Raw genomic sequence first — 24,671 nt, 5'->3', positions numbered from 1 at the left:
TGCCTCCAGCATTAGGCATAGATGCATGTAACTCAGTTGGTAGAGCGCAAACGGCACAAGTGTTATCAATATAGTCTGAAAAATGTAAAATAACACCTGTATAGTCCTGTAATCAATACAAAATTCCAGTTTGTTTTTTCACTGGCCACATCATGCCTGCTTCTTAGGCAGGGTTGGCTGAGTACAATCATGGAGGTAGAAGGTACAATGTAGCTTATACGATCAATAGGATATTTTGGTTTGTAATGTTGTGAATTGCTGTTAACGAACAGAGGCATGTCAACACTCAAGCAATGTTGTGACACTCACGCAATGGCGTGACAGTCACGCAATGGCGTGACACTCACGCACGCAATGGCGTGATACTCGCGCATTGGTATGACACTAATGCAATAGTGTGACACTCACGCAATGACATGATACTCACATGATGGCGTGATACTCACGCAATGGCGTGATACTCACACGATGGCGTGACACTCACACAATGGCGTGACACTCACACAATGGCGTGACACTCGGGCTAATTGGCGTGACACTCGGGCTAATTGGCGTGACACTCGGGCTAATTGGCGTGACACTCATGCAATGGCCTGACACTCATGCAATGGCCTGACACTCATGCAATGGCCTGACACTCATGCAATGGCCTGACACTCATGCAATGGCCTGACACTCATGCAATGGCCTGACACTCATGCAATGGCCTGACACTCATGCAATGGCCTGACACTCACACAATGGCGTGACATTCACGCAATGGCGTGACACTCACACAATGGCGTGATACTCGCGCAATGGCATAATACTCGCACATTCAAGGGTTGTCTCACCAAACGTTACAATGTCCCACATTTTGGTAGATTAACTAGATTGTGGCGTGTGTACTCAAATATTTTCACCAATGACAACATTTACTGATGTCCAACCCTTTATTATGATACCATTTGCTTGTAGCAACGTGTGATGATGGTTCGATCTGCAATTAATCAAATGAACCCAACACAATATAAACATTTGATTTACAGCAATTACAATAACGAATTAATCCCAATTTTATGTATTTACAACAATTGATTAAATCCCTATTTACCCACAAAATGTGTGCCAAGTGTGTGTGATTCCCCTTTGCCTCAACTCAAGTGACTTAACTTAATCTCAAACTTTATCCCAACTGTGACCTTTGACCCGTATCCACACACACCACCGTGTACTGTATGCCACAATACCCCAACGTACACAGTACACGTACATGTACATGCAACCCACGTGAATCTAACTGACGACATGCTTAGAAAATTAACCACTTTTACAATCAAAATTTTACACTAATTACCCGCTTATTATCAACAATCCCTGATGCAGAGTATACTTAAACTTATAATCTTAAACCTGATTGAACTAATTTTGTACTCACAACATTGGGCGCATCCAAAATCAACAAAATATTGGCGAAAGTATGACCGACTAGTGACAAATGTTATGATCGATCCTGGCGAAAGATGCAAAACAGCGCCCTCATTTGACCAAGAAAATTCTACGCTTCTGACGTCACGCATGAATAAATCACGTTGCCTAGCCCGCAACATCCCGGCCCCTTAAATGGGCATAGTCCTTATGAGCATTTACCTAACACTCAATTTTACAAATCAAATCCCAATTTGGCCCAAACGCAGAAAAATGCAGTACCAGCAAAAAACGCATAACAACAGGTAACAAGAACTGATAATGCAAACTTCAAAAAACTTGAACTCTAATAAGCTTCAAAACCTTTGGCAAAGCTAGTGTTCTCACAATCCATAAACTGTTCATGAAGATGTGTTCATCTGTGAACTTATATCACAAATGCAATGTTTGCCGAGAATGTCCAACGATAAATGTTCACATCCCGCAACGGTCCAAAGAAGTTGCCATGGCAACAAGAGGTCTGGCTAAACTGCTCCATTAAACTAGCACAAGGAGGCGGCGCTTGGCTCACACCTCAAATCATGCCTCAATGCACGATATTTTACCAAATATCAAATAAGCTCAAATAATGAGCACTCCTCAGATTGCAGTCCATAGACTTGAGTCACTCCTGTTGTGGTTCACATCCAACTGCTATTTGGTGCTCTCTAGACCTTCCACTGACTCCAGCAGACACAACTTGTGAATTGGTCTAACAAGTGTTGATGATTTAGTCTTCACCTTAGCAGTCCTGACTAAGTTGTCATCACCCGGATAGGTTTCCACGACTCTTCCCATGGTCCACTGGTTCCTGGGGAGGTCTTCAACAATCAACACGATATCTCCTGCTCTGATGTTCCTTGTTGGCTCATTCCACTTTCTACGTTGCTGCAGGGTGGGTAGATATTCCCTGATCCATCTGCGCCAAAATAGGTCAGCCAAATATTGGACTTGTCTCCATCGTTTACGACTATATAGATCACACTTGTCAAACACGTCCGCGGGGAAAACATTGCTCGGACGCAACAGAAGAAGATGATTTGGAGTCAAGGGTTCTGGATCCCTCACATCATCTGAAACTACAGTAAGTGGACGACCGTTGATCACAGATTCAACCATACACATCATAGTTGAGAGACTTTCATCATAGAGCACTTGTTGTTTCAAAACTGTGTTCAAAATCTTTCTTGTTGTTCTTATCTGTCTCTCCCAACATCCCAGCTGACACCCAGTGCTCGGTCAACTGGTAGCGCATCATGGTTTAGGTCAAGATCTTTCAGTTGTTTAGCCCTTTTTTCTATGGGGATGGACTTCAGAACGCTTGGTCTGTTACTCAACCACTTGGTCAACTTGAACCCTCCCTTTTGCAGTAGAGTTTTGAGCTCGGATGACAATTTCACAGCTTCCTCTTCGGTCTCCACTGAAACTAGGCAATCATCAACATAGAAATTGCGCTTCACAATCTCTACAGTTTCAGAGGAGAAGTCATCCCGGTTATCATCGGCTGTCTGACGCATAGCGAAATTGCAGCAACTCGGACTCCAAGTCCCGCCGAACAGGTGCACACACATCCGATATATCTTGGGCTGTTGTGTCATTTTGCCGTCTGGCCACCATAGAAATCTCATCACATCTCGATCTTCTACAGGCACGCGAACTTGATGGAACATGGCCTCCACATCTGCCATGAAGGCAACTGGTTCCCGTCTAAATCTCAATAATACTCCTATCAGTCTGTTTGTTAGGTCTGGTCCTTGCAGTACTTCACTATTGAGGGACACACCTCCACTTATGGCTGCGCAATCGAACACAATACGCAATTTGTCTGGTTTCATAGGATGAAATACAGGATGATGAGGCAGATACCACACAGGCTTGTCATCGGGCTTACATTCTTGCCCTTCCACTTCTTCTGCATATCCCTTCTTAAGTAAGTCCTCGATTCCTTCTTGGTACTTACGATGCAGCTTATCATCCTTGCCAAGTTTTCTTGCGAGACCTTGCAACCTTTGTTCAGCTAGCCATCGGTTGTCTGGCAAACTGGGTGGACATTTCTTAAACGGCACAGGTAACTGGTAATGTCCTCCTTCCATACATACTCCATCTTTCCAAACCTTCAGCGCTCTTTGGTCATTTACTGACATGCCTCTTTCATCACTTATGCAATCTGATGCTTCCAGTTTCCAAAACTTATCTAACTGTTCTTCAAGGCAAATGTCTCCTTGGATGAAGCTGGAACTAGCGGTCAAATCTTGTCTTTTTCCGCTCACTTGGTTCACTGAACCATGCAATGACCATCCCAGGGCTGTTCTTAGCGCGTATGGTCCTTCTTTTCCTGCCCTTATTTCGAGCGGCATCAGTGCTTTTGGAACATCTTGTCCTATCAGGAGCCCAACTTCCTTCTCTCCAGCAAACGGCAGATCAATACCTTTCAAGTGAGGCAATCCTGATATTTCGTCCATTTTTGCCATGTGTGTACCATGAACGTTGATCTTTGGTTTCGTGTACACTTTTGTCATCTCTAGTCTTTCTGTAGTCGGACCAGAGTCTACGACTATGCTCACCAAAGTGGTATCCATTGTACTGTCTATCTTGTCAAGCGTTGTCAGGCTGAGTTTTTGCGTGGTCCCTTTCAATCCAAGACTTCGAGCTAACTGCTCGGTACAGAAAGTGTTTGTAGACCCTGTGTCCAACAAAGCGTAAGTCCGCACAAACGTCTTACCTCGTGCGGCTTGAACCCTCACAGGTACGATGGGTAGGACGCTTCTGCTACCGGCCCCTGTGATATTATTACAGCTTGTGTCTTCGGCTGAGTCGATATAGCCATTTTGAACTTTGGCCTCTGGTTGGGTAGTTGACGGATTTGTTTCTTCTTGCGGCTGCAGAATGTGGAGAAATTTTGTGTGCTTTCTTCCACAGCCAGCGACGGAGCATGTTCTATTCAGCCTGCATGCCATTGTCATATGGCCCTTGCGGAGACAATTAAAGCATAATCTCTCCTGCTTTGCATAGTTCATTCTGTCTTGAGGTTTCATACCTTTAAACTGTTGACAACCAAACAGTGTGTGCTCCTCCTTGCACAGAGGACACTTTCTTGTGACGAATTCATTCTTCTTGGTGTCAAACTCATTGGTTTCCATGGTAACCGCAAAAGTGCCTTTGGACCTCTGCTTATCACTTTTGTTCTGCGGCACATCTCGGTTGCTCTTCGAGCTGATTGATCCATAAACTGGGTTATTCTCTTCTTCGGCCACATCTTCTATGAAGGAGACTAGGTCTTTCATGTCTGGTATTCTATCGTTCCTCTTCTGAATTTCTCTTACTATCCGGATCCACCTGTACCGAAGGTAGTTCGGCAGTCGTTCTACGATGCTCTTCAAGAAACTCTGAGGTGCCATCTCACCTTCAAACCCCACAGCGAGTAGGGTTTCATAGCAAACTCTCAATTCGTCTGCCATTTCTCTGAGAGCAGTGCCGTTGTGAGCCGAGATGGTTACGCCTTTAGTCACCCTCTGAATCCAGGCATCTGCAACCTTATGCTTGTTTCCAAAACGCTCCTTCAGCAGCGTCTTAGCTCTCTTGTAGCCCTGAGTGGAATCCATCACTGAGCATGCTTGAATAACTTTACGTGCATCTCCCTTGCAGTAGTGCAACAGCCGGGTTAACTTTGCAGCATCAGCTATTGACGTGCTGTCCACATTTATCTCAAAGGCTCTCCAAAATTCCCAAAACTTCAGGGGTTCTCCATCGTAGAACATCAACTCTGCCTTTGGTAGTTGCAATGTCTCTATCAGACTTCTCTGCTGTCTTTCTGCTTGACGTAACAATTCAATGACGGGCTCAGAGGTGGATTGCTTCTCTTGTGATTCTTGAGAATGTTCGGTAGGGCATGTTGTTGATTCTTCATAAGAATGTTCAGCTTGCAGTGGCTGGCTAGCTTGCAGTGAGGGACTGTTGCTAATAGTTGACTTCTGATCTTCAAATTGAGCGTATACCTTTTCTTCTGCTTCATAACAACAGATTCTGGTGCTGAGTCGGAGCTCCGCCTTCTTCTGCTTGAGCTTTAACTCTTGTAGCTCCAACTCTCATTGCTCACTCAGAGCTGCGTACTCTGCAGCAAGTGCAGCCTTTTTTGCCATGACTTTTATTCTGGCCTTTCTACTTGCAGACGTGCCGGTGGTACTTACGCTGCACTGACTCACCGAGTCTTCTGGATTGATATCATCTTCTTGATTTTCCATTGCAGATCTCTTTATAGCGTTGTTATCGAACTTAATGTGGCGTGTGTACTCAAATATTTTCACCAATGACAACATTTACTGATGTCCAACCCTTTATTATGATACCATTTGCTTGTAGCAACGTGTGATGGTGGTTCGATCTGCAATTAATCAAATGAACCCAACACAATATAAACATTTGATTTACAGCAATTACAATAACGAATTAATCCCAATTTTATGTATTTACAACAATTGATTAAATCCCTATTTACCCACAAAATGTGTGCCAAGTGTGTGTGATTCCCCTTTGCCTCAACTCAAGTGACTTAACTTAATCTCAAACTTTATCCCAACTGTGACCTTTGACCCGTATCCACACACACCACCGTGTACTGTATGCCACAATACCCCAACGTACACAGTACACGTACATGTACATGCAACCCACGTGAATCTAACTGACGACATGCTTAGAAAATTAACCACTTTTACAATCAAAATTTTACACTAATTACCCGCTTATTATCAACAATCCCTGATGCAGAGTATACTTAAACTTATAATCTTAAACCTGATTGAACTAATTTTGTACTCACAACATTGGGCGCATCCAAAATCAACAAAATATTGGCGAAAGTATGACCGACTAGTGACAAATGTTATGATCGATCCTGGCGAAAGATGCAAAACAGCGCCCTCATTTGACCAAGAAAATTCTACGCTTCTGACGTCACGCATGAATAAATCACGTTGCCTAGCCCGCAACATAGATACCTGTGGTTTACCAGTAAATTTTACTTTTGAAATGCACCAGAATATACCATTTCACTTCAGTTTTGAGAAATCTCCATTGGAGGGGGGGGGGGGGGGTTACTGGTTCTGAAAAATGTTTTGCACCTTTAGAAACACAAAATGTTTAATTTGACTAAACCATGTTTCTGATTCCTACTAGAAGTGTCACTGCACGATCGATTCACAGTTTACAGACCCCCACAAAAATTGAATCATGTGGGGAAATAAACAATCATTTAAAAGATCATGCATGCCATTGTTGGTATCAACTGAACAAATACTATTTAAATTTAAATAAGATATGGTGATCAAATAAACAATTTTTATTAACAATCATTTGACAAAATTATACAACTGAACAATTTTGTGTTTTCACTTGATATTTGAGCCCCTGAGTTCGAAGGTCAGTATAAGAATGCCCCAGTTGCAATTGCTAGTTATGCAAACCTTTAATTGCCTCTTTGATACGGCATTTATCTCAAGAAATATGTTAAAGGGGCAGTTTAAATCATTCTTTCGAGAGTGAATATTTTGCAATATTTGTCATTGGTTATGTTTTAATTTTTGGGTTTGAGCAAAGACAAATTGACTAGAGCAGGAGTTGAACCTGCAACCTCAGGATTAATGTGCAAGTGCTCTACCGACTGAGCTATTTAGCGCTATGTTGGCGGTCTCCCTATTTTATCAATATCTCGTTTTGGGTGCCAGTCGGAAGCCATCCAACCTGTAACTGCTGCGCAGCCAGGGATCACACCAAAGTTTACAATACAACCTGGAAAGCAGCGGCCAGGGGATCACCTTAAAAAAGGGGATATTATGCAACTTGTTTTTACTGTTCAACCAAAATTTTGTATAAAACAATAATGTCATATAAAGAGCACTACCTTGAATACATTCAGACTTTCAACTTTATTTAGCTATCCAGAAGCTTAGATATCTTTAAAACTAATGTATCAACATGAAATATGATTGCAACAATCACTTCAACGAGGCCAAAAGCCATCCAGCTATCTGTTTGAAGTGGGGATATCTTTTGGTGGGTTGGTTTACTGCAAGAGTGCTTCTTAAAACTGACCTACATGGCATTGTTTCAGTCCTTACAGCTCTGATAGGGGCGGACAAGGACCATTTGTAATATTTGTACACACTCTGTTTTTCAAGGTGTTCATTTGTTGACCCTGATAAGCAATCGGTAACGAAATAGGTGTGAGATTCTAGTGCTATTTTCTCCTTAAAATGACGCTGAACTTGTGGTTTTCGTAAAGACTGAAGTTACAAACTTACAATCGAAATCTGATTTTGGTACCAGGATAGAGCTGACTATCATTAAAAGATGATTTATTTGTGCATGTGGAAGGGCAGGCCTGGAATTTCATCTTTGAGAGGGCAAGGTCATTTTCTTTTTGCATAGGGCACTTCCATTGGAAAATCATAAAGTCTAAAGGAAACTTTTGAAGGGGAACCAACGCCTAGACCAGGGCATGGCTATCATTTAACTCCTGGAAAGGTTCTCTCAAAATATTTCAGTCAAACAACAGCCCCAGAAATTAATATAAAAATATTACAGTTTAGCACATGATTGTCAAAAAAGAAATTTGTGTATATATTTTTTCCTTCATAGAATAATTATGACTTTTACCCTCACTTAACTTGTATAGGAAGTTTAGAAGCGTTACTTTATGTATAACTTTTAAAAGCAAGTTTGTTATAAATAAAAAATGTTACATTTAGCAAAGTTTCCCATTTGTGGAAGGAAAGAATGTAACATTTTAAACCCTTTCACTAAAAGGGTAAAGAGAATGTTCATTTCTGTTAGTCTTAGAGATTTTGTGTCGTCATTATACTTAGGAAAAATCTCAGGAAAATTAATTTTGAAACAGAGTGATACATGCATTTGTTTAATAGAATCGTAGGTTCTATGTTAATATTTAAAATTTAAAATTTTTGTTGGACACCTTTTCCTTGACGCTCTGAGCGAAAGTAGATCAAATTTCGCATCCGTTTGCGGCCGCTATTGGTTTCTAAATGGTTTCAAAACAGCAAACCGAGAAAATGATTTCCATGCTGGCATGAGGAATAAATAATGAATTGAATTGACTTGAATTGAAAAACTACCCTTCTGCTATGTGAAATAGTGATGACAGGCCGATTACAGCCACTTAACTTTGTCAACACACCTCTTTATTGTGGGTGTAAAGAACTGCAATATAATGCTTTGTCTAGTTTTGATAGACACTTGAGATTGGTCCCAGGCTGACTTTATAGTCTTTCCTAACATGAGTAATATCCCGCCCATAAAAAGTCACAATTTCCAACAGCGACTTCACTGTTAAGAAAGCCCAGTCATTGGCTGAAAATTTTGTTTGTTTTGTTGCTTTTCAAGGAGTCCATTCCTTTGTGTTTATTGTTATCATGACAACCGTTTTAATGTCTTGAGGACAATGTAGCAGTTTGTTGTCTTATAGGGTCTGATGAATACAAATTACACATTTTCTTTGTCATGATCCAAATAGAAAACCCGAATTGAGATTAATTTGTATTTTTGATTAGTGCTCAAGGTAAAAGTTGTTGATCCAGTGAAAACAGGACAAGTTATTTCTCTTGACCAAAGTTTTTTTCTTTTTTTCTTTTATTTTCTTTTATACAAAATCGTTGTTGTAAAGAACCAGGCACATGTTGGAGGCAATGCCAGTGTTGCTACTGGCTTATTGCCTTGGTGCTCATGAAATGCTCTGGAAATTAAGTAAAATTTCCTCAAAGAGGTGCCCTTTACAAAAGGTAAAACACGTCCCACGTTAGCACCGAATTCAAACTCTGGTGTTTCTAATCAGCAGAGTGTGGGTTCGATCCCCAGCCGTGACACTTGTGTCCTAAACACAAGACACTTAACCATTGCTTCGTCCTTCGGATGGGACGTAAAATAGTTGGTCCCATTTGTTGTGTAATGCGTGTAAAAGAACCCAGTGTACTTAACAAAAAGAGAAGGGGTTCGCCCCGGTGTTCCTGGCTGTGGCTGCTGAATGCGCCATAGCACCTTGTTAAACACTTATAAGGTGCTAACTAATTGTGTCTCAGAATTCATCACTGCAATAACCTATCTTTCTGAAAGTTTGTATATACTCAACGCCTTGAGTACCTTGTTTGGTAGATACGTGCGCTATATAAAACTTTGATATTATTGTAGAGTAATTACCAAAGGTATACCCTCTCTTAATGTTGACAAGTTGACAAAGCAGGTCGGCATTTTGCCCCAATAGGCACAAAAGCAAACATGGCTTTGAGCCAATGCACCTCTTGACCAAAACAAAAAGAACAGAAATACAGACAATTATCTAATCAGTATTGAGCTAAAAATAGACGAGCAGTCAGGGGTTGATTCTTGTTCAGTGAAATTCCATTCACTCATCATCCAAATGTACTAAATATTTGTAAATATTTAATTAGCCATAATAAGCATGGATGATAATTTAGGATGAGTTACATATGACACTAATCTGGCTGTGTTTATGAACCCAGGGCCATATTCCAACCAAAGTAAATAAACACTAGAACAAGTCATTTTGAATTGAAGATATGACTTCATAATCCCCCCCAACAAATGAAACACACAATTAAATACAGGCCCATAACAGTTAATCAGCTATAAACATGATAAACAAAGAACAATGAGAGCAATGATGTTTATTCGTTCTTTATTGGAAGTGTACACAGATAAATCTATTTTTGTATTGTAAATAAAAACAAAAAAAATGTTTTCCCCCAACAAAAGTTGTATTGCAAAAAATTGTATTGCCTTATATGTGACTTTGATGTTAACTGTGATTGTTTAACATCTATACTTCTTTAATTTCATGAATGTTTTTAAGCCAGCTTGAATGATCTGAGATCTTCAAAAATACAACGTCCAATTTTGGGGTACTTTGAAAATGTTTAGGCATTATTTTCTGCTGCTTAAAGGCCAAATATACCTTTGGTTTTTTGGACTGTTCCGGTGTTTTAATTCTATGTTAGTATATGTGAAAATTCCATTTCAAGAGGTGGTATCATTTTTGATTTTTTTCCCCTCGAAATTCAGGAGCAGTTATTTGTCCACACAAGAAGAATAATCCATAAATAGGAATACACAATATATCAGAAACTTTTCTAAGTAACAGGAACGTTTCTCAGATTTAAATTTTGGGATTTTGGGATAAAAACTTATACCTTTTTCCATAACCACATTTGAAGTGAAATGGTTCTGAAAATGCTGTATTTGAAAGCTGCTGCAAGTCTGAACCGTGCTCTTTGCTCTATAACTAGAAAGTTTTTATTGCTACTAATTTAATTTCTATTGCCATTAATTAGTTTGTATTTTCATTAATTTTAGCCCCTTACCTAGACTGGCTTTTAGGCTTGTTTGGGGCGAACTTGCGTACAAAAATAAAAATAAATTAGGAGTGATTTCCAAAAGTGTTAACCTTCCATTTAAGCAGCTCTATGAAATTGGGCCCCATGCTTTGATATAAAACAAAAATCCCATTCTTGTGTCTCTTTAATACTGATTAATTTTCTGTGCATTGATTTGACAGCGATGTGCGAAGCGACGTGTACATGGAGCGGCGTTCTGCCGCCGAGAAACTACAAGAATCCAGTTTACTCGTGCAAGGTGTTTCTGGGTGGTGTGCCATGGGACATCACAGAAGGTGAGTCATGGTAATGTCATATCACCTGTCCTGCGGGGACTCGACTATTAATCAGAATTGATTAAAAATGTCTCTTTATTTTCCCTCCATTTATTATCAGGGGTGCAACATTTCAGCTGATCAGCTGATTTCCTCTTTTTTTTCTCTTAAAAAAAGTGCCATAGAAAATGTGAAAAGCTTCACTAATGTCAAGTGTGATCAGCCATTTCCTCTTTTTTTTTGCAATGAGAAAGTTGCTTGTCTGAGGGCTATTCTTGACCCACATTTTGGGATGTTTGGCCGGAGAATGCTGAATTGAAACAATGTCTTCAAATATTTTTCTGCTTGGTGTTTATCTTGGTTTGAAAAGCCCTGCTTTGCAATCTTGAGAATTCTAAAGATTTTCTCTTGATTTTTGGTGAAATTATAATTTTTGCTGTTATTACTATTTTTGCATATCGGCTGAAAATTGCACTTATCGGCACCAAAAATAAATTGTCCGTTCTCCGCTGATACCCTATTATGTTGTCAATTCAATTCAATTCAAGTCAATTTTTTATTGGTCTTACCATGGAGGAAATTCATTTTGAATACATGCAATACAGACAAAATTAATAAAGCACAATCATAAATAAACTACTGGAAATACATACTATTAATTAATCAGAGAAAACTACATACGGAATAAACCACAATGGAATCATACTGAAAACAACATCTAAGCAGAAAGTAAACAAAGTAGTTTAACACTGAGGTTGAGTAGATGGACAGAGTATGGTATGAAGGTACCTGTTTGTTTTGCATCGAAGTGACATGCCATCTCCTACCACTTCTTAGTTTGATGAAGAACCTTGTAACAGCAATTATTACAAATCAGTACAGTTTTCCCCATCTGTAATCGAACTAAGCAATTTTTGATTGTCACGGGTCTAAATCAAATGCCTTCCAGAGCAAGTAAATAGTATGCTTTAAATAAAAACATCCTCAATGGTGCAGTCCAGGATATACCGACTCAAAGGGAAAAGACATCTTTGCATAAGAGTTTCCCCTAAACCCACTATTACAAATAAGGAAATATCCAAACCTACAAAGATGGCTGTAGATTAATAATTGTCCGAGGTTAAAATAATAGGATACAGTGTTGGGGAAATTGTAAAGTGGTGACATTAACTCTTTAGTGCCCCTTTTGGTTTCGCCTTGTGAACCTAAAATGCCTAGCTTTTAGAACAATTTCCGAAGAACAACAATTTCGAAAAAAATGACGTTGTAAGTTGTTAGTAAATTGAATCAAAAGTTTCCTTCCTCAAGCCAAGATTTCATTCTCACCATGCTTATCGAAACCTTCGGCTCCTGACATATCATCGAGAGCTATTTCCAAACATATCCCCCTTATCCTTTGCTGAAAGGGTGCGGAGAGGATAGGCAACATTCTGGGCGCATTACTGTCATAGGCGCACGTCCTCCGACATATTTCAACTCCTAGTCTGAAATGTTCAAAGATAACTGCAGGCTGTATGTCAACATAGCTCAAATTGACATTCTTTGGGGGAGTATTTTCCAAATAATATGATCTAATTGTAGTTTATATTGGTACTTATAGTCAGTTGTAATGGATGTGACAGGGCCATTGCTGGAACATATGTTTTTCCCATTGAACAGCATAGTTGAATCAAATTTTTGTATTAAAATTGTTTGTATATTATGAAGTAAGGATGGAAAACATCAATGTTTAAATTCAGTTTGAACGTTTAGTCTGAAAGCTGACTGACTGTGAAGTTTATACTAGAACCATTTTGTCAGTGAAATATTTGTCTCTTAAATGAAGTCATGTTCGAGAAACTGTATTTGAAAACCCCCAAACACAACTGCTGATTTTGTAACCAAAATTTAGAAAAAGTCTTCGGTCTTAATGGAAGGAAAACTAAAAATGGGGAACACCATGCAATCAGGTATAGGGACTGAAAACCCAATCCACATGCAAGTCTGCGGGTCTGAGGTGGGATTCGAACCATGGTCCACAGAGGTGAAAGGCAGGGAAAGAAACATCTGAGCCAACCTGATATCACTGGAAAAGCATGTTTGGGATTTGTGACGTACAGTAGATGCATAATGTCCGTTAGAGGTAGGGTTGTCACAGCTTACAGCCCCCACACATACCCCGGTCGCTACACACCTGCATAAACGCATTTAACTGAAAGCTTATAAATTAGTTAGAAGATACTTCTATTGCTAGTGAATAATCTATTTTTTGCATAATTTTTCATCAACAGCTGGTCTACAGAGCTGCTTCAAGCCGTTTGGGAATGTTAGAGTAGAGTGGCCAGGAAAAGACGGCAAACATCCCAAGTACCCTCCAAAAGGTCAGATAAGTCGTGAAATTTTAAAATTTGTTTTTACCATATAATGTGTATTTACCCTTACACCAATGTGCATTAAAGGGAAGGTACACTATTGGTAATTGTCAAAGACCAGTGTTCTAAATTGGTGTATCCCATCATAAGCATAAAATAACAAGCCGGTGAAAATTTCCGCTCAATTGGTCATCAGAGTTGGGAGAAAATGATGAAAGAAAAAACACCCTTGTTGGACGAATTTGTGTGCTTTCAGATAGGAATAAAAGACTTCTAGCTAAAAGACTTCTAGCTAGAAGTCTTTTAGTATTTTAGTGAGAAATTACCTCTTTTTCAAAAACTTAGTTACTTCAGAGGGAGTCGTTTCCCACAGTTTTTTATACTATCAACAGCTCTCCAATGCTCGTTACCAAGTCAGTTTTTAAGTTAATATTTGTTTTGAGTAATTACCAAATGTGTACCTTCCCTTTAAGCACTGTGGACTCGGTTCTTTCCCGAGTTTTGTGAAAAGAGTTCCACAGGCAAACTACTCGGGTGGGATTCATACCCAAGACCTTTGCATTTAGAGCACTGCATATGTCTTACCCACTGGAGCACTGAGCCTGCCTGGTTGCTGTTTTTTGAATTTCGACAGTATTTCAGACAGAGATATTAGATCTATAATGATTTTAACTTTATTATAAATGAGCTTTTACATTGAACTGGTTGAATTTACATTGAATTTTTCCCCCAAAAAATTACAACATTTGCACAATTTGTCTTTAAAACTCGCAGAACAAAGTTCAAGTAACGAACTGCCATTTACATCATATTGGCAAAGGCCCCTACAGAAAGCACTTTTTCTTGAAACGTAAATTCATTTCTGGTTGCCCGAGTATCTAAAAAGAAAATGTGTTGTTTAAAATTCCAGTCATGTCAGTTCAATAATAACCTTTTCATTTTTAGTTCCACATATTACTGGAATGTAAATGTTTCCCAAAGTAAGAATCTATTTTTGTCTTTGAACATGTGATTGCAACACATGTATGTTCTTCTGAGCACTTCCCCTCGGTTCTTTCAACACTCTGGTATTAATGCGACTCGAGTCAGTAGTTTGACTTTACACATGACAGCGTAAGTGGCATGAGCTTAAAGGCACTGGACACTATTGGCTATTAATCAAAATAATTGGTAAGCATAAAAACTTACTTGGTAATGAGCAATGGAGAGCTGCTGATAGTATAAAACATTGTGAGAAACCGCTCCCTCCGAAGTTACTTAGTTTGTGAGGAAGGTAATTTCTGACTTGAATAATAAAATACTTCAGGCCTGAAACCACAATTTGTACAACAAGGGTATTTTTTCTTTCATTATTCTCTAGCAACTTCGATGACCAATTGAGTCCAAACTTTCATAGGTTTGTTGTTTTATACGTGTTGGGATACACCAGTAAGAATACTGGTCTTTGACAATGGGAGACTTTTAATTGGAACCTAGGTGGCAGCAGACTTACCAGGTAAATTTCCATTGTTTACGTAGTTCTGAGCATTCGCACATTACCGAGAACAATGGATTTTTACCTTGTAAGTCTGCTGCCACCAAGCGTCCCAAAAATCTCCAACTACCAAAGGTGTCCGGTGCCTTTAAGTGTTCCAGGCTCTTAACAATATATCTATGTGATTTAGAGTTACATCACCAAAAATTACGGTGACCAAGGTGTGAATGGGTTGTGGACTGAGACATTACTTAATCGGTTGTCCAAATTGTTAGCAAATCAAACAAATTACGTATGTCTGAACAGTGAATAAGCTTGTTTCCTTTCATATAACTACAGGTATGTCCAGTTTTTAAACACCTAATCTGAAATATTAACTCCGCAGTTAGTACTGGTTAAATAAAGCTTTGCTAAAAATAAAGGCAGTGTCTTTGTTTGCTTTGTGAATTGCACAACAAACAAAACTCAAATAGGAATGACGATGTACTAAAGACGACCGTATGAGTGATGATGCAATCGTCTGCATGAATTTGTTGAGAAATAAAAACCTTGGACAGGTTTTCGGCGGAATGTTCCATAGAATTTCTTTTGCTGGACGATGGTTAATCAGACTTTATCTCACGGTAACACACAGTCACCTGACGATGTGCAATAGATAACGAATCTTGCTGGTACCAGTGTATTATCTTTAATATTATTAAACGGTGATGTAGTTAAAGAGATTGGTTTACCAGTCACCTGAGCCCATGAATCTCAATCAATGTAGCCAGCAACGTCAGCACATGCATAAAACATGCAGGTGGCTGACCTATGTCAGCATGAGATGAGACTTGCAGACAAAACTCCTCCGTTCAGTGATGTTGACGAGGAGCCCTTAAATAGATAATGATGTAATCACCTTAGGCTCTTGACAGGCAGAGAAGCTTTGCTGAGATGATGAAGAACTAAGGGCTGTTAGAACAGCTTTATTTTACCTTTTCGTTGGAACTCCCTGCCTGGTGCATGTTTCCTTATACATGTACATTCTACAATCTAGACTGTTTAAGAGGAATATCAATTTCTAACTCAAGCTCCCCATGTTATTTTTATCTTTAATATTTTCTTGCTGTATACCATTTTGTGGCTTTCAGCCCTGTTTGTGGATGCCCCCCCCCCCAAAAAAAAACCATAAAAGAAATCAAGTAATAAAATCACAAACTGAATACTAAAAATCAAACATTCATAACAAATCTAAAAAACAAATACATTCTTTTGAGGATTTAAGGGGTAGGCTGGGTTGTTCTTTACTTTGAAAACAAGAGCATGTTAAAGAATGGGGAAATTTGGAGTGACACATCCTTTGACAGATATGTTTAGTATGGTACGCAATTGCATTTCATCAAGGATAATCTGTTGTTTTAAATGCAAAAAGTGTTGGTCAATGGATTTCATAAAATTTCTTTGGCATTTTCTGGAGCTCTTGGTAAAAGGTGTTTATTGATCAAGAGTGGGTTTCAGAGTATTTGTTTGGCAAATTAAAAGAAACATTCACTTTCTAAACAGAATTTTTATTTGTTATTTTTGATTTTTTTTTTTTCTTCTTCAAATTTATAAGCATTTTTTCATTTAATGACCTGATCATTACGAGTATGAAATTGCAACTCATTTTCTTAAAGCACTGAGCCGACGAATTGCTTCACAGTTTTGAACCTATCGCAAAGTCATTCTCAATGGTAAACAAAGGTATTTTGTTTAAATAAACAAAATGCACAGTGTTGTGGGTGGTGATTCTAGTTCCTGGTTATGTAGAGGAGCAGTCGTTAACTACCTCTATCTTTCTAGGTTATCCTGTTCTGGTTTCCTGTAAGAGGGGAAGGCAATGCGGGACGTGCACTACCTGCGAATTTAGCAATTCCGCTTCAAATGACACTTTTAAACGTTTTGTATTTCAAATGGGCAGGTGCTACTTTACAGGGAATAGCCTATATAGAAAGGGCCTTTAACCTCTCATGCAAACACTGTCTTTCGAACCTGGGGTGGATTTCTCAAAGTGTTAGGACTAGTCAAATCTCGAGTTAGGAAGAGTAACTCGAGTTAGGAAGAGTAACTCGTCTTAACTTAGGACTAGCTGTACGTTTTTGATATCTCTTAGGACCTAAGTAAGAACTAGTCCTAACTCTTTGTGAAATCGACCCCAGGTCCCCGACCCTACTGGGAATCACCCTGTAGAAAGGGCCTTTAACCTCTCACGCAAACACTGTCTTTAGAACCTGGTCCCCTTTCCTACTGGACATCACCCCTCAGTGACGCTTTATTTGTATTTATTTGTTTTTTTAGAGGGTTGGGTTGGGGGTTTTCTTGCAAAATTGACTTTAAACAATATCATGGCACCATATGATTTGTGTAATTTGACAAAACAAAGTGGTAGACACTGTTTGCTGTGTGATAGATACTGACTTTTTAAGTCTTGTGTATAATTATTTGAATATCCACGTATATGTACATTGCATTAAATATTGGTGAAGAAATATAAAAGGCAGTAACTGTAAGGCAGTTTTAGTAATGTGCAGTATAAAAACATATTGCACTGGGCAGTAAACGTGTATGTAGATTTTGAGTTGTGTATAAACATAAGGAGTACGAACATAAGGTGCAAAGGTCGTCGGTTCGAATCCCATCTGAGTAATATGCCTGTGATTTTTGTTTCACGGAGCTCGGGAAGGTACTGAGTATACAGTGCTAACACACATCAGTATTTATGGATAAACCAAAATTAATATGAACATAAGCTCTCAGTCTCAGTCTCCTTGGATGTTGGACATAAGTACAAAATTTTGTTATATTTCACTCATTTTGCTCGTATTACTACTGCTTTTATAATCATTTTCTATATTTGAATTGTCTTCGATGCAGGTTATGTTTATGTGCTGTTTGACAATGAGAAGTCAATCAAGGCATTACTACAGGCTTGCACTCATGACTTCCTTGGTGGCGGAGAGTACTACTTCAAGATTTCTAGCCGAAGAATGCGAGGAAAAGAGGTAAAAAAACGATTTTTTTTTTTTTTTTTTTTTTTTTTAAAGAGGAATATCAGGGTTCATGACAATAAGTCGGTGTTATTGTGGGAGGAGTTCTGCTCAGTCAGTTAGGCATTCTAGTGAATTGAATTGAATTGAATTGAATTGAATTGAATTGAATTGAATTGAATTGAATCGAATTGAATTGAATTGAATTGAATTGAATTGAACTGAATTGAACTGAATTGAACTGAATGGAATTGAACTGAATTGAACTGAATGGAATTGAACTGAATTGAACTGAATTGAATTGAATTGAACTGAATTGAACTGAACTGAACTGAATTGAACTGAACTGAATTGAATTGAATTGAATTGAATTGAATTGAATTGAATTGAATGATTGATACCAATGCCTACATCCGAAGGCAGTGCCTACATGTGAAGGGGGTAAACCCTGTTTCAGCCCAGGAGTAGGTAATGCAACATACCCCTTGGTGGCAGACATCAGCAACCAGGGCCCAATTTCATAGAGTTCCTTGAGCAGAAACAAATTGCTTAAAATTGTTCCCACCGCTTAGCAGAAATTAGCAGGATACCAGTCACATATCGTACACATGAGATGGTAGTTTGGCTGGTAATCTTATTTTGGTCTGGTAAGGATAATGTTGTTGTGCTTAAGCAGCTGTATGAAATTGGGCCCAGATGTGTTGACATGATGCTTTGTTATCATGCCATTTTGGTTCCAGTGTTAATTGCAACCCTGATGAAATTGATTTCAATCTGCATTTTATGAATATTATGCAGATTGTCTGAAAAAAAAAATACAATCAAACTCAAACAATCAAACTCAAGGTACATTAAGATCAACACAAAAGGGTTTAACTATATGAAGTCATACTTATTTTAGACATTCCAGAAAAAAATTACCAGCATGTTCTTTGTGTGTAGTTTTTAGTTTGTGTATAAAAAGTGCTTACAAATACCTAAACACAAATAAATAGTCACCAGAAAACGCGGCTTGTACACATTTTTATTTGTTTTTATTAATTTGCAAATAAAGCTGGCCCAGCATGAAAAAGACAATACTTGCCAGCTAAAGGTTTAATTAATTTTTATATATATTATTTGTTACTGGTTTTTTTTAATCCACAAAAGAACGCTGCTCTTATCCATCTTTCTTTATTCACTAAAACAATGAACATTAGCAGACAGGAAAATTACGAAGGAGTTGTGGCTTAGAATAAAGTCTTAACAACTATAATAGTTCAATCCATTTAGCCACGCCTACCACAGCAGCTGTCAATCATAGATCCTATACATTTTCTCTCTGCTGTATGCTACACATAAAAGATGCATCAGATTTTCCCTTCTAGATCTGAGCATAATCACCTTTAAAGGTACTGGACACCTTTGGATTTTGTCAAAGACCAGTCTTCTCACTTGGTGTATCTCATGCATAAAATAACAAACCTGTGAAAATTTGCGAGTTGCGAGATAATAATGGAAGAAAAATCACCCTTGTCACACAAAGTTGTGTGCTTTCAGATGTTTGATTTCGGGACCACCAAATCTAATTCTGAGGTCTCAAAATCCAATTCAAATACTTAGGTGGAAAATGTATTCTTTCTAATGTATTCTTTCTGAAAACTAAGTTACTTAAAAGGGGAGACGTTTCTCACAACGTTTTATACTACAGCTCTTCATTGCTTGTTTACCAAGTAAGTTTTTATGCGAACAATTATTTTGAGTAATTACCAATAGTGTCCAGTGCCTAAACAAATTATGCCAACAATGCTTGCTTTATTATTTTTTTTTGCTTTAAAATCAAATGTTGTTTTCCATTCCTTTTCCCTCCGACTCCCCCCTCTCCCCTAATCAGGTCAAAGTTAATTCCACAGTGTCTGTCTGCTACCCCTCCCAAGAAATCCATCAAGACTACGAAAAGATTGTGAGTTCTGTTATTGTTGTTATTGTTGTTGTTGTTGTTGTTGTTGTTGTTGTTGTGTGATAAAAGTCTATGGTTGCTGTATAAAATGCTCAAGATGTTTTTCCCCATTATATATGTGTGGCCATAGTTTTGATTCAGCCCAGGCCTGCGAATTGTGAGAATTTGTCAAGGTTTCAAATTTTGTCCACAGGTTTCTCTTTGACTTCAAACTATCTTAACCCTTGAAGCCCCAAAGGTGACTGTGCACTATGCCCTGCTTGAGCCCCCAAATGGTGACTTAGTTGACCAAGATAACTCCTATAAAAGCACTAAAGACTGATCACAAAGGCCTTTTTGTTACAAAGCTGTAGTTTTGTTCATGTTCCACCCTCCATACCCAAGATTACTGTGGTTGGCAAGAGAAAGAGCGGATCTTTCTAAAACAAGGTTGCTATTGTTTATGCAAATCCTTTGAATGTGGAATGAACAGATCTGGAATACCAAACACTAGGTTTTAAGTTTTCCACAAAAATTAGCACCAAACATCCTGAGAAATTTGATTATTCAACGACATGTTGTCGCTTCCAAGGAAATGATTGACCAAGTTTTCAAATTTTGTAATTTTGCGCTTTTATTTTCAAGTAAATAATGTGTATTAGGCACTTCTCAAAAAAAGTGAATTGGCCCAAAAAAATAAATGAAAAAAAAATAAATAAATAAAAGGAGCCGACCAAGACATTCAGCCATGGATACCTTAACATTCTAAATTTTTATTGAGAAATGCTTACCTTATAGGCCCCAACTAGGTGCTATTTGAAAGCTAATATTCTCATCTATTTGATGAGCAAATAAACTTTCAATTTTGGGCAGGAAGTGCCTCGTTTTTGGCGTTATATGACTGCACCATTAGAAAAAAAAGAACATTAGTTTAGTAAGGGAGGCCTGCTCCTTGACACCCATGGATTATGTTCATATTATAATTCCTCCAAGTTTTGTTTAATGTGCGTGTTTTTTTTTTTTTTTTTTTTTGCTGAGCAATATTAGCTTGCACATTCTGTTATAGCACACTAACGTTTAATAGTTTTGGTACATATGGGGCAATTTAAAAATGTACTATTTAAAGCCATTGAAGCCTTTCGGTACAGAAAAAAAAATAAAAGTTCACAGTTTTACAAATAATTTACATGGTTTACAGAAGGTAATGGTGAAAGACTTCTCTTGAAATATTAGTCCATGAAATGCTTTACTTTTTGAGAAAACAGTAAAACAATATAAATTCTCGTTAGCGAGAATTACAGATTTATTTTAAACACATGCCATGACACGGCGAAACGCGCGGAAACAAGAGTGGGTTTTCCCGTTATTTTCTCCCGACTCCGATGACCGATTGAGCCTAAATTTTGACAGGTTTGTTGTTTTATATATAAGTTGTGATACACGAAGTGTGGGACTTGGACAATACGGTTTACCAAAAGTGTATAATGGCTTTAAATGTGAATAAAAATGGAATTCTTCTGCATTATGTGCATTTTATGTTTATAGATGAAGTATTTTTTAATGGCATTTCCTGAATAAATTCATTTATAAACTTGATGTATTTGTAATAAAATGTGGCCGTTTCCAATGTATCAGCAGGCCTGTTTTTTTTCTTCACGAAAGCAACAGAGGCAATTTTACCTTTCAATTTGCTTTTTCAAATGGCCACTCAGTCAAAATGGCTGCCATTGTTTGTAATAAAAGGTCCAACGAATGTTTCCACTATAAAAACTAAGCTTTGATGAAGATACAAACACTATCTATACTTGGAGATAAGATTTCAGATTCTTTGATAAATGATGTTATCAAAGATGATTCATGCGAAGAAATGTCTTTGAAATAAACTTGACTTACGCTTACAGGCTCCGTCTATTAGTTAAAAGCACAATGACAAAGAAAATAGCATAATGATATATAGATAAAGCTAAGTTGTTGCGATTAGCCAAAGGCCATTTTACATTATTCAGTGAATAGTTAGTTCCCTATTAGTCAAATGCTTTATTTCAATTAAAGGCACTGGACACTTTTGGTATTTGTCAAAAGGCCAGTTTTCGCACTTGGTGCCTCCCAACATTATGCATAAAATAATAAACCTGTTAAATTTTGGGCTCAAGTTGCAAGAAATAGTGAAAGGAAAAATACCATTGTTGCACAAACTTGTGTGCTTTCAGATGCCTGATAAAGGCTTCAGGTATGAAGACTGTCTCAGTTTCAAATAGTTAAGAGAGAAAAACCTCAAAAAAAAACAAGTTACTTCAGAGGGAGCCGTTTCTTCTCACAATGTTTAATACTATCAACAGCTCTCTGTTGTTGCTTGCTACCAAGTAAGTTTTTATGCTAACAATTATTTTGAGTAATTACAAAATGTGTCCACTACCTTTATCAGGATTTGATACTCTTTTAAAAGTAAAACGTTTTGTAAATCAAGTTTGAATCCCTACTCGCTGTGAATGAAGATGTATGTAGTCTGGTTTACATGTAGGAGTTTCTTTTTCATTATTCTTCAATTTTTTGAGAGAAAAAAGAAGGGAAAACTACAGAAATGTTTTCAGGACAGTCTCGTAAGTCCTTTGTACATGCTAGAACAATTTTTGTCTCACTGAGACAAAATATATTGTTGTGACATTGTTTTATTCGCTTCTAAAAAACTACAGCACCTCAGCAAGTAACATTCTTAGGGAAGCTTTCTAGAACCATTAGTTTAATGTAAATCTGTGGACATTTGTGTTTTGTGTCCTACTTCAAAAGGAACCCAAACCCTTTATGAATGTTTGATTTATTCCTATCGTCTCTATCTTCCCCTATGTCTTTAGGTTCAAGTCATCCCGTGGGTGCTCTCAGACAGTAACTTTGTCCGGTGTCCATCCCAGCGGTTGGATCCCGACAAGACGGTGTTTGTTGGTGCACTCCATGGCATGCTGAACGCAGAGGGACTGGCACACATCATGAACGACCTGTTCGGAGGGGTGGTTTACGCTGGCATCGATACGGACAAACACAAATACCCCATAGGTGAGTCAGGAAAAATAGAGGCCTAGTGATTTTCTTATCAGTACTGATTGTTTTATCAGCACTTCTTTTCAGGTTTTCAAATTATTTAGAACCAGTATAACAATGACCTAGGTTAACTGTAGGTGGTGGTCTGCTAATCGTGTAGATTAATGTTTGAACAATTGTCCGACATGTATGCTGTCACTAGCAGTGAATAGCTCGTCCAAAACTTTTAATCGAGGCTCTGCAAAATTTTCCTGAGTTTTCTTTTTCTTGTTGCAATCCTGATGCACGATAACACCAGGGCTAAATTTCATGGCTCTGCTTAATGCCAAAGTCTGCACTTGTGGTCACCATTCTTTGTTTACTGGGCAAATCTCTACGCTAGCTACTGTCAGCTTATGCCTAGAATTGCACACGCACAAGCAACAGCTTCCTCCTAACTTGCGAAATACGCTTGATGTAAGCGCGGAATTCCCTTCTTCCGTGAGCGCCATTTCTTTGCTTACAGTAAGCAGAGCCACTTGACCCAGATAAGCTCCACGGTAGATGGACCCTTTAATAAGACTTGGCATGTAGCAATTGTGGTTATTCCATTTAAAAAGTAAGTTGTTGAGAGCCACAAACTTATTCCCAACTTGGTTTGGAGTTGCCATCTGCATGTCACCCCTAGAAACCCCCTTCAGCTTGCATATATGTATTTATGTTTTCTCAGGGGGGTGGGGTTAAGGAATATCTAAACGTTTTGCCGTGCCAATTTTATAAACTGTTTTCCACCTGATAGAGTTCGCTGGGTGCCTACTCAGTAGGTTTAAAGGTTACAGTTTTCACCCCCTGGAAAAAAAGTAATGTTTAAAACATCTTCCCAAATGATTGTTATGAGGTATTTTTTTTTAGTTCATCTTTTTAAAGCTGAAATACTAAAGGTTGTACTTATGATGACTATAATTGAAAGACTACATTAACGAACTTGAAGAAAATTTATTTTGAAATGTAGCATTTTTATTTGCTATTTTTGGAAAGAGTGTATTCAGTTTTAAAAGTGATTGTTACAAATACTTCTGATATATGTTAGTCTTAAGGTGCTTTGTAGTACCTTTTTTTTAAAAGATTTTGTCGTAATTATCGACAGCTATGTTTCTCATAAGGTTTTCTCTTTGACCCTATCTCATGCGAGTCTGGTAAAGGTAGGAAATACTTTTGGTAATTTTCCAAGAACCAAAATTTTGCAGATCAGAACACCAGAGCTTGTGTCCGGTGCGTTTGTCACTCGGCCAAGACTTGTCAACGTTGATTTTAATCACTTATTCAGCTTTTGTAAAAAAAATGTGAATATTTTTGAGAAAACTTTGCTATTGACTTTTTTACCCCACAGGTTCTGGTCGTGTAACTTTTAACAACAGCAAAAGTTTCATGAAGGCAGTCGGAGCAGCGTTTGTGGAAATAAAAACAAGCAAGTTCACTAAGAAGGTAAAGTGTCTTTGTCTTGTCTGAAAGTCAACAGTACAGCGCCCTCTCATGTCGGAGTATGGAAAGAAGGCTAGAGAGTGTCTCAAAGTCATGCAAATTTGAGGCGCAAAGGAAGGTTCCAGTGGTGCCTGCAATCCATTGGGCTGCCAAAACGTTCCGCTAGAGCTTATTATCGTATCGAACCATGTCAGCAATGCTATGACAGTGAATGTGTGCATTAGTCCTTTTGATGTTCAAAAGGAAAAGAATGGACGGTCCATGAGTGTGCACTGGGATACTTATTTGATCCAATTAGAATATT

At 38.2% G+C, this 24,671-nt stretch overlaps 1 protein-coding gene across 2 annotated transcripts in view; it reads left to right on the top strand.

Annotated features, from left to right (window-relative positions):
- LOC139937864 (cytoplasmic polyadenylation element-binding protein 1-like) overlaps nucleotides 1-24,671 on the top strand; it is a 46,499-nt gene that overhangs the window by 16,902 nt on the left and 4,926 nt on the right. Inside the window, exons 5-10 of one of the 2 annotated variants that reach the window (XM_071933223.1) lie at nucleotides 11,030-11,143; nucleotides 13,393-13,482; nucleotides 17,840-17,967; nucleotides 19,826-19,894; nucleotides 22,723-22,921; nucleotides 24,276-24,370. In XM_071933223.1, coding sequence (XP_071789324.1) covers nucleotides 11,030-11,143; nucleotides 13,393-13,482; nucleotides 17,840-17,967; nucleotides 19,826-19,894; nucleotides 22,723-22,921; nucleotides 24,276-24,370 — 695 coding nt within the window. The remainder of the gene's footprint in view (nucleotides 1-11,029; nucleotides 11,144-13,392; nucleotides 13,483-17,839; nucleotides 17,968-19,825; nucleotides 19,895-22,722; nucleotides 22,922-24,275; nucleotides 24,371-24,671) is intronic. The other variant, XM_071933224.1, reaches the window with a different exon arrangement.

This window comes from Asterias amurensis, chromosome 5 (genome assembly GCF_032118995.1).
Source record: "Asterias amurensis chromosome 5, ASM3211899v1".
NCBI lineage: Eukaryota > Metazoa > Echinodermata > Asteroidea > Forcipulatida > Asteriidae > Asterias > Asterias amurensis.
Note: the sequence above shows the minus strand (reverse complement) of the source record. Positions and strands in the feature narration are given on the sequence as shown.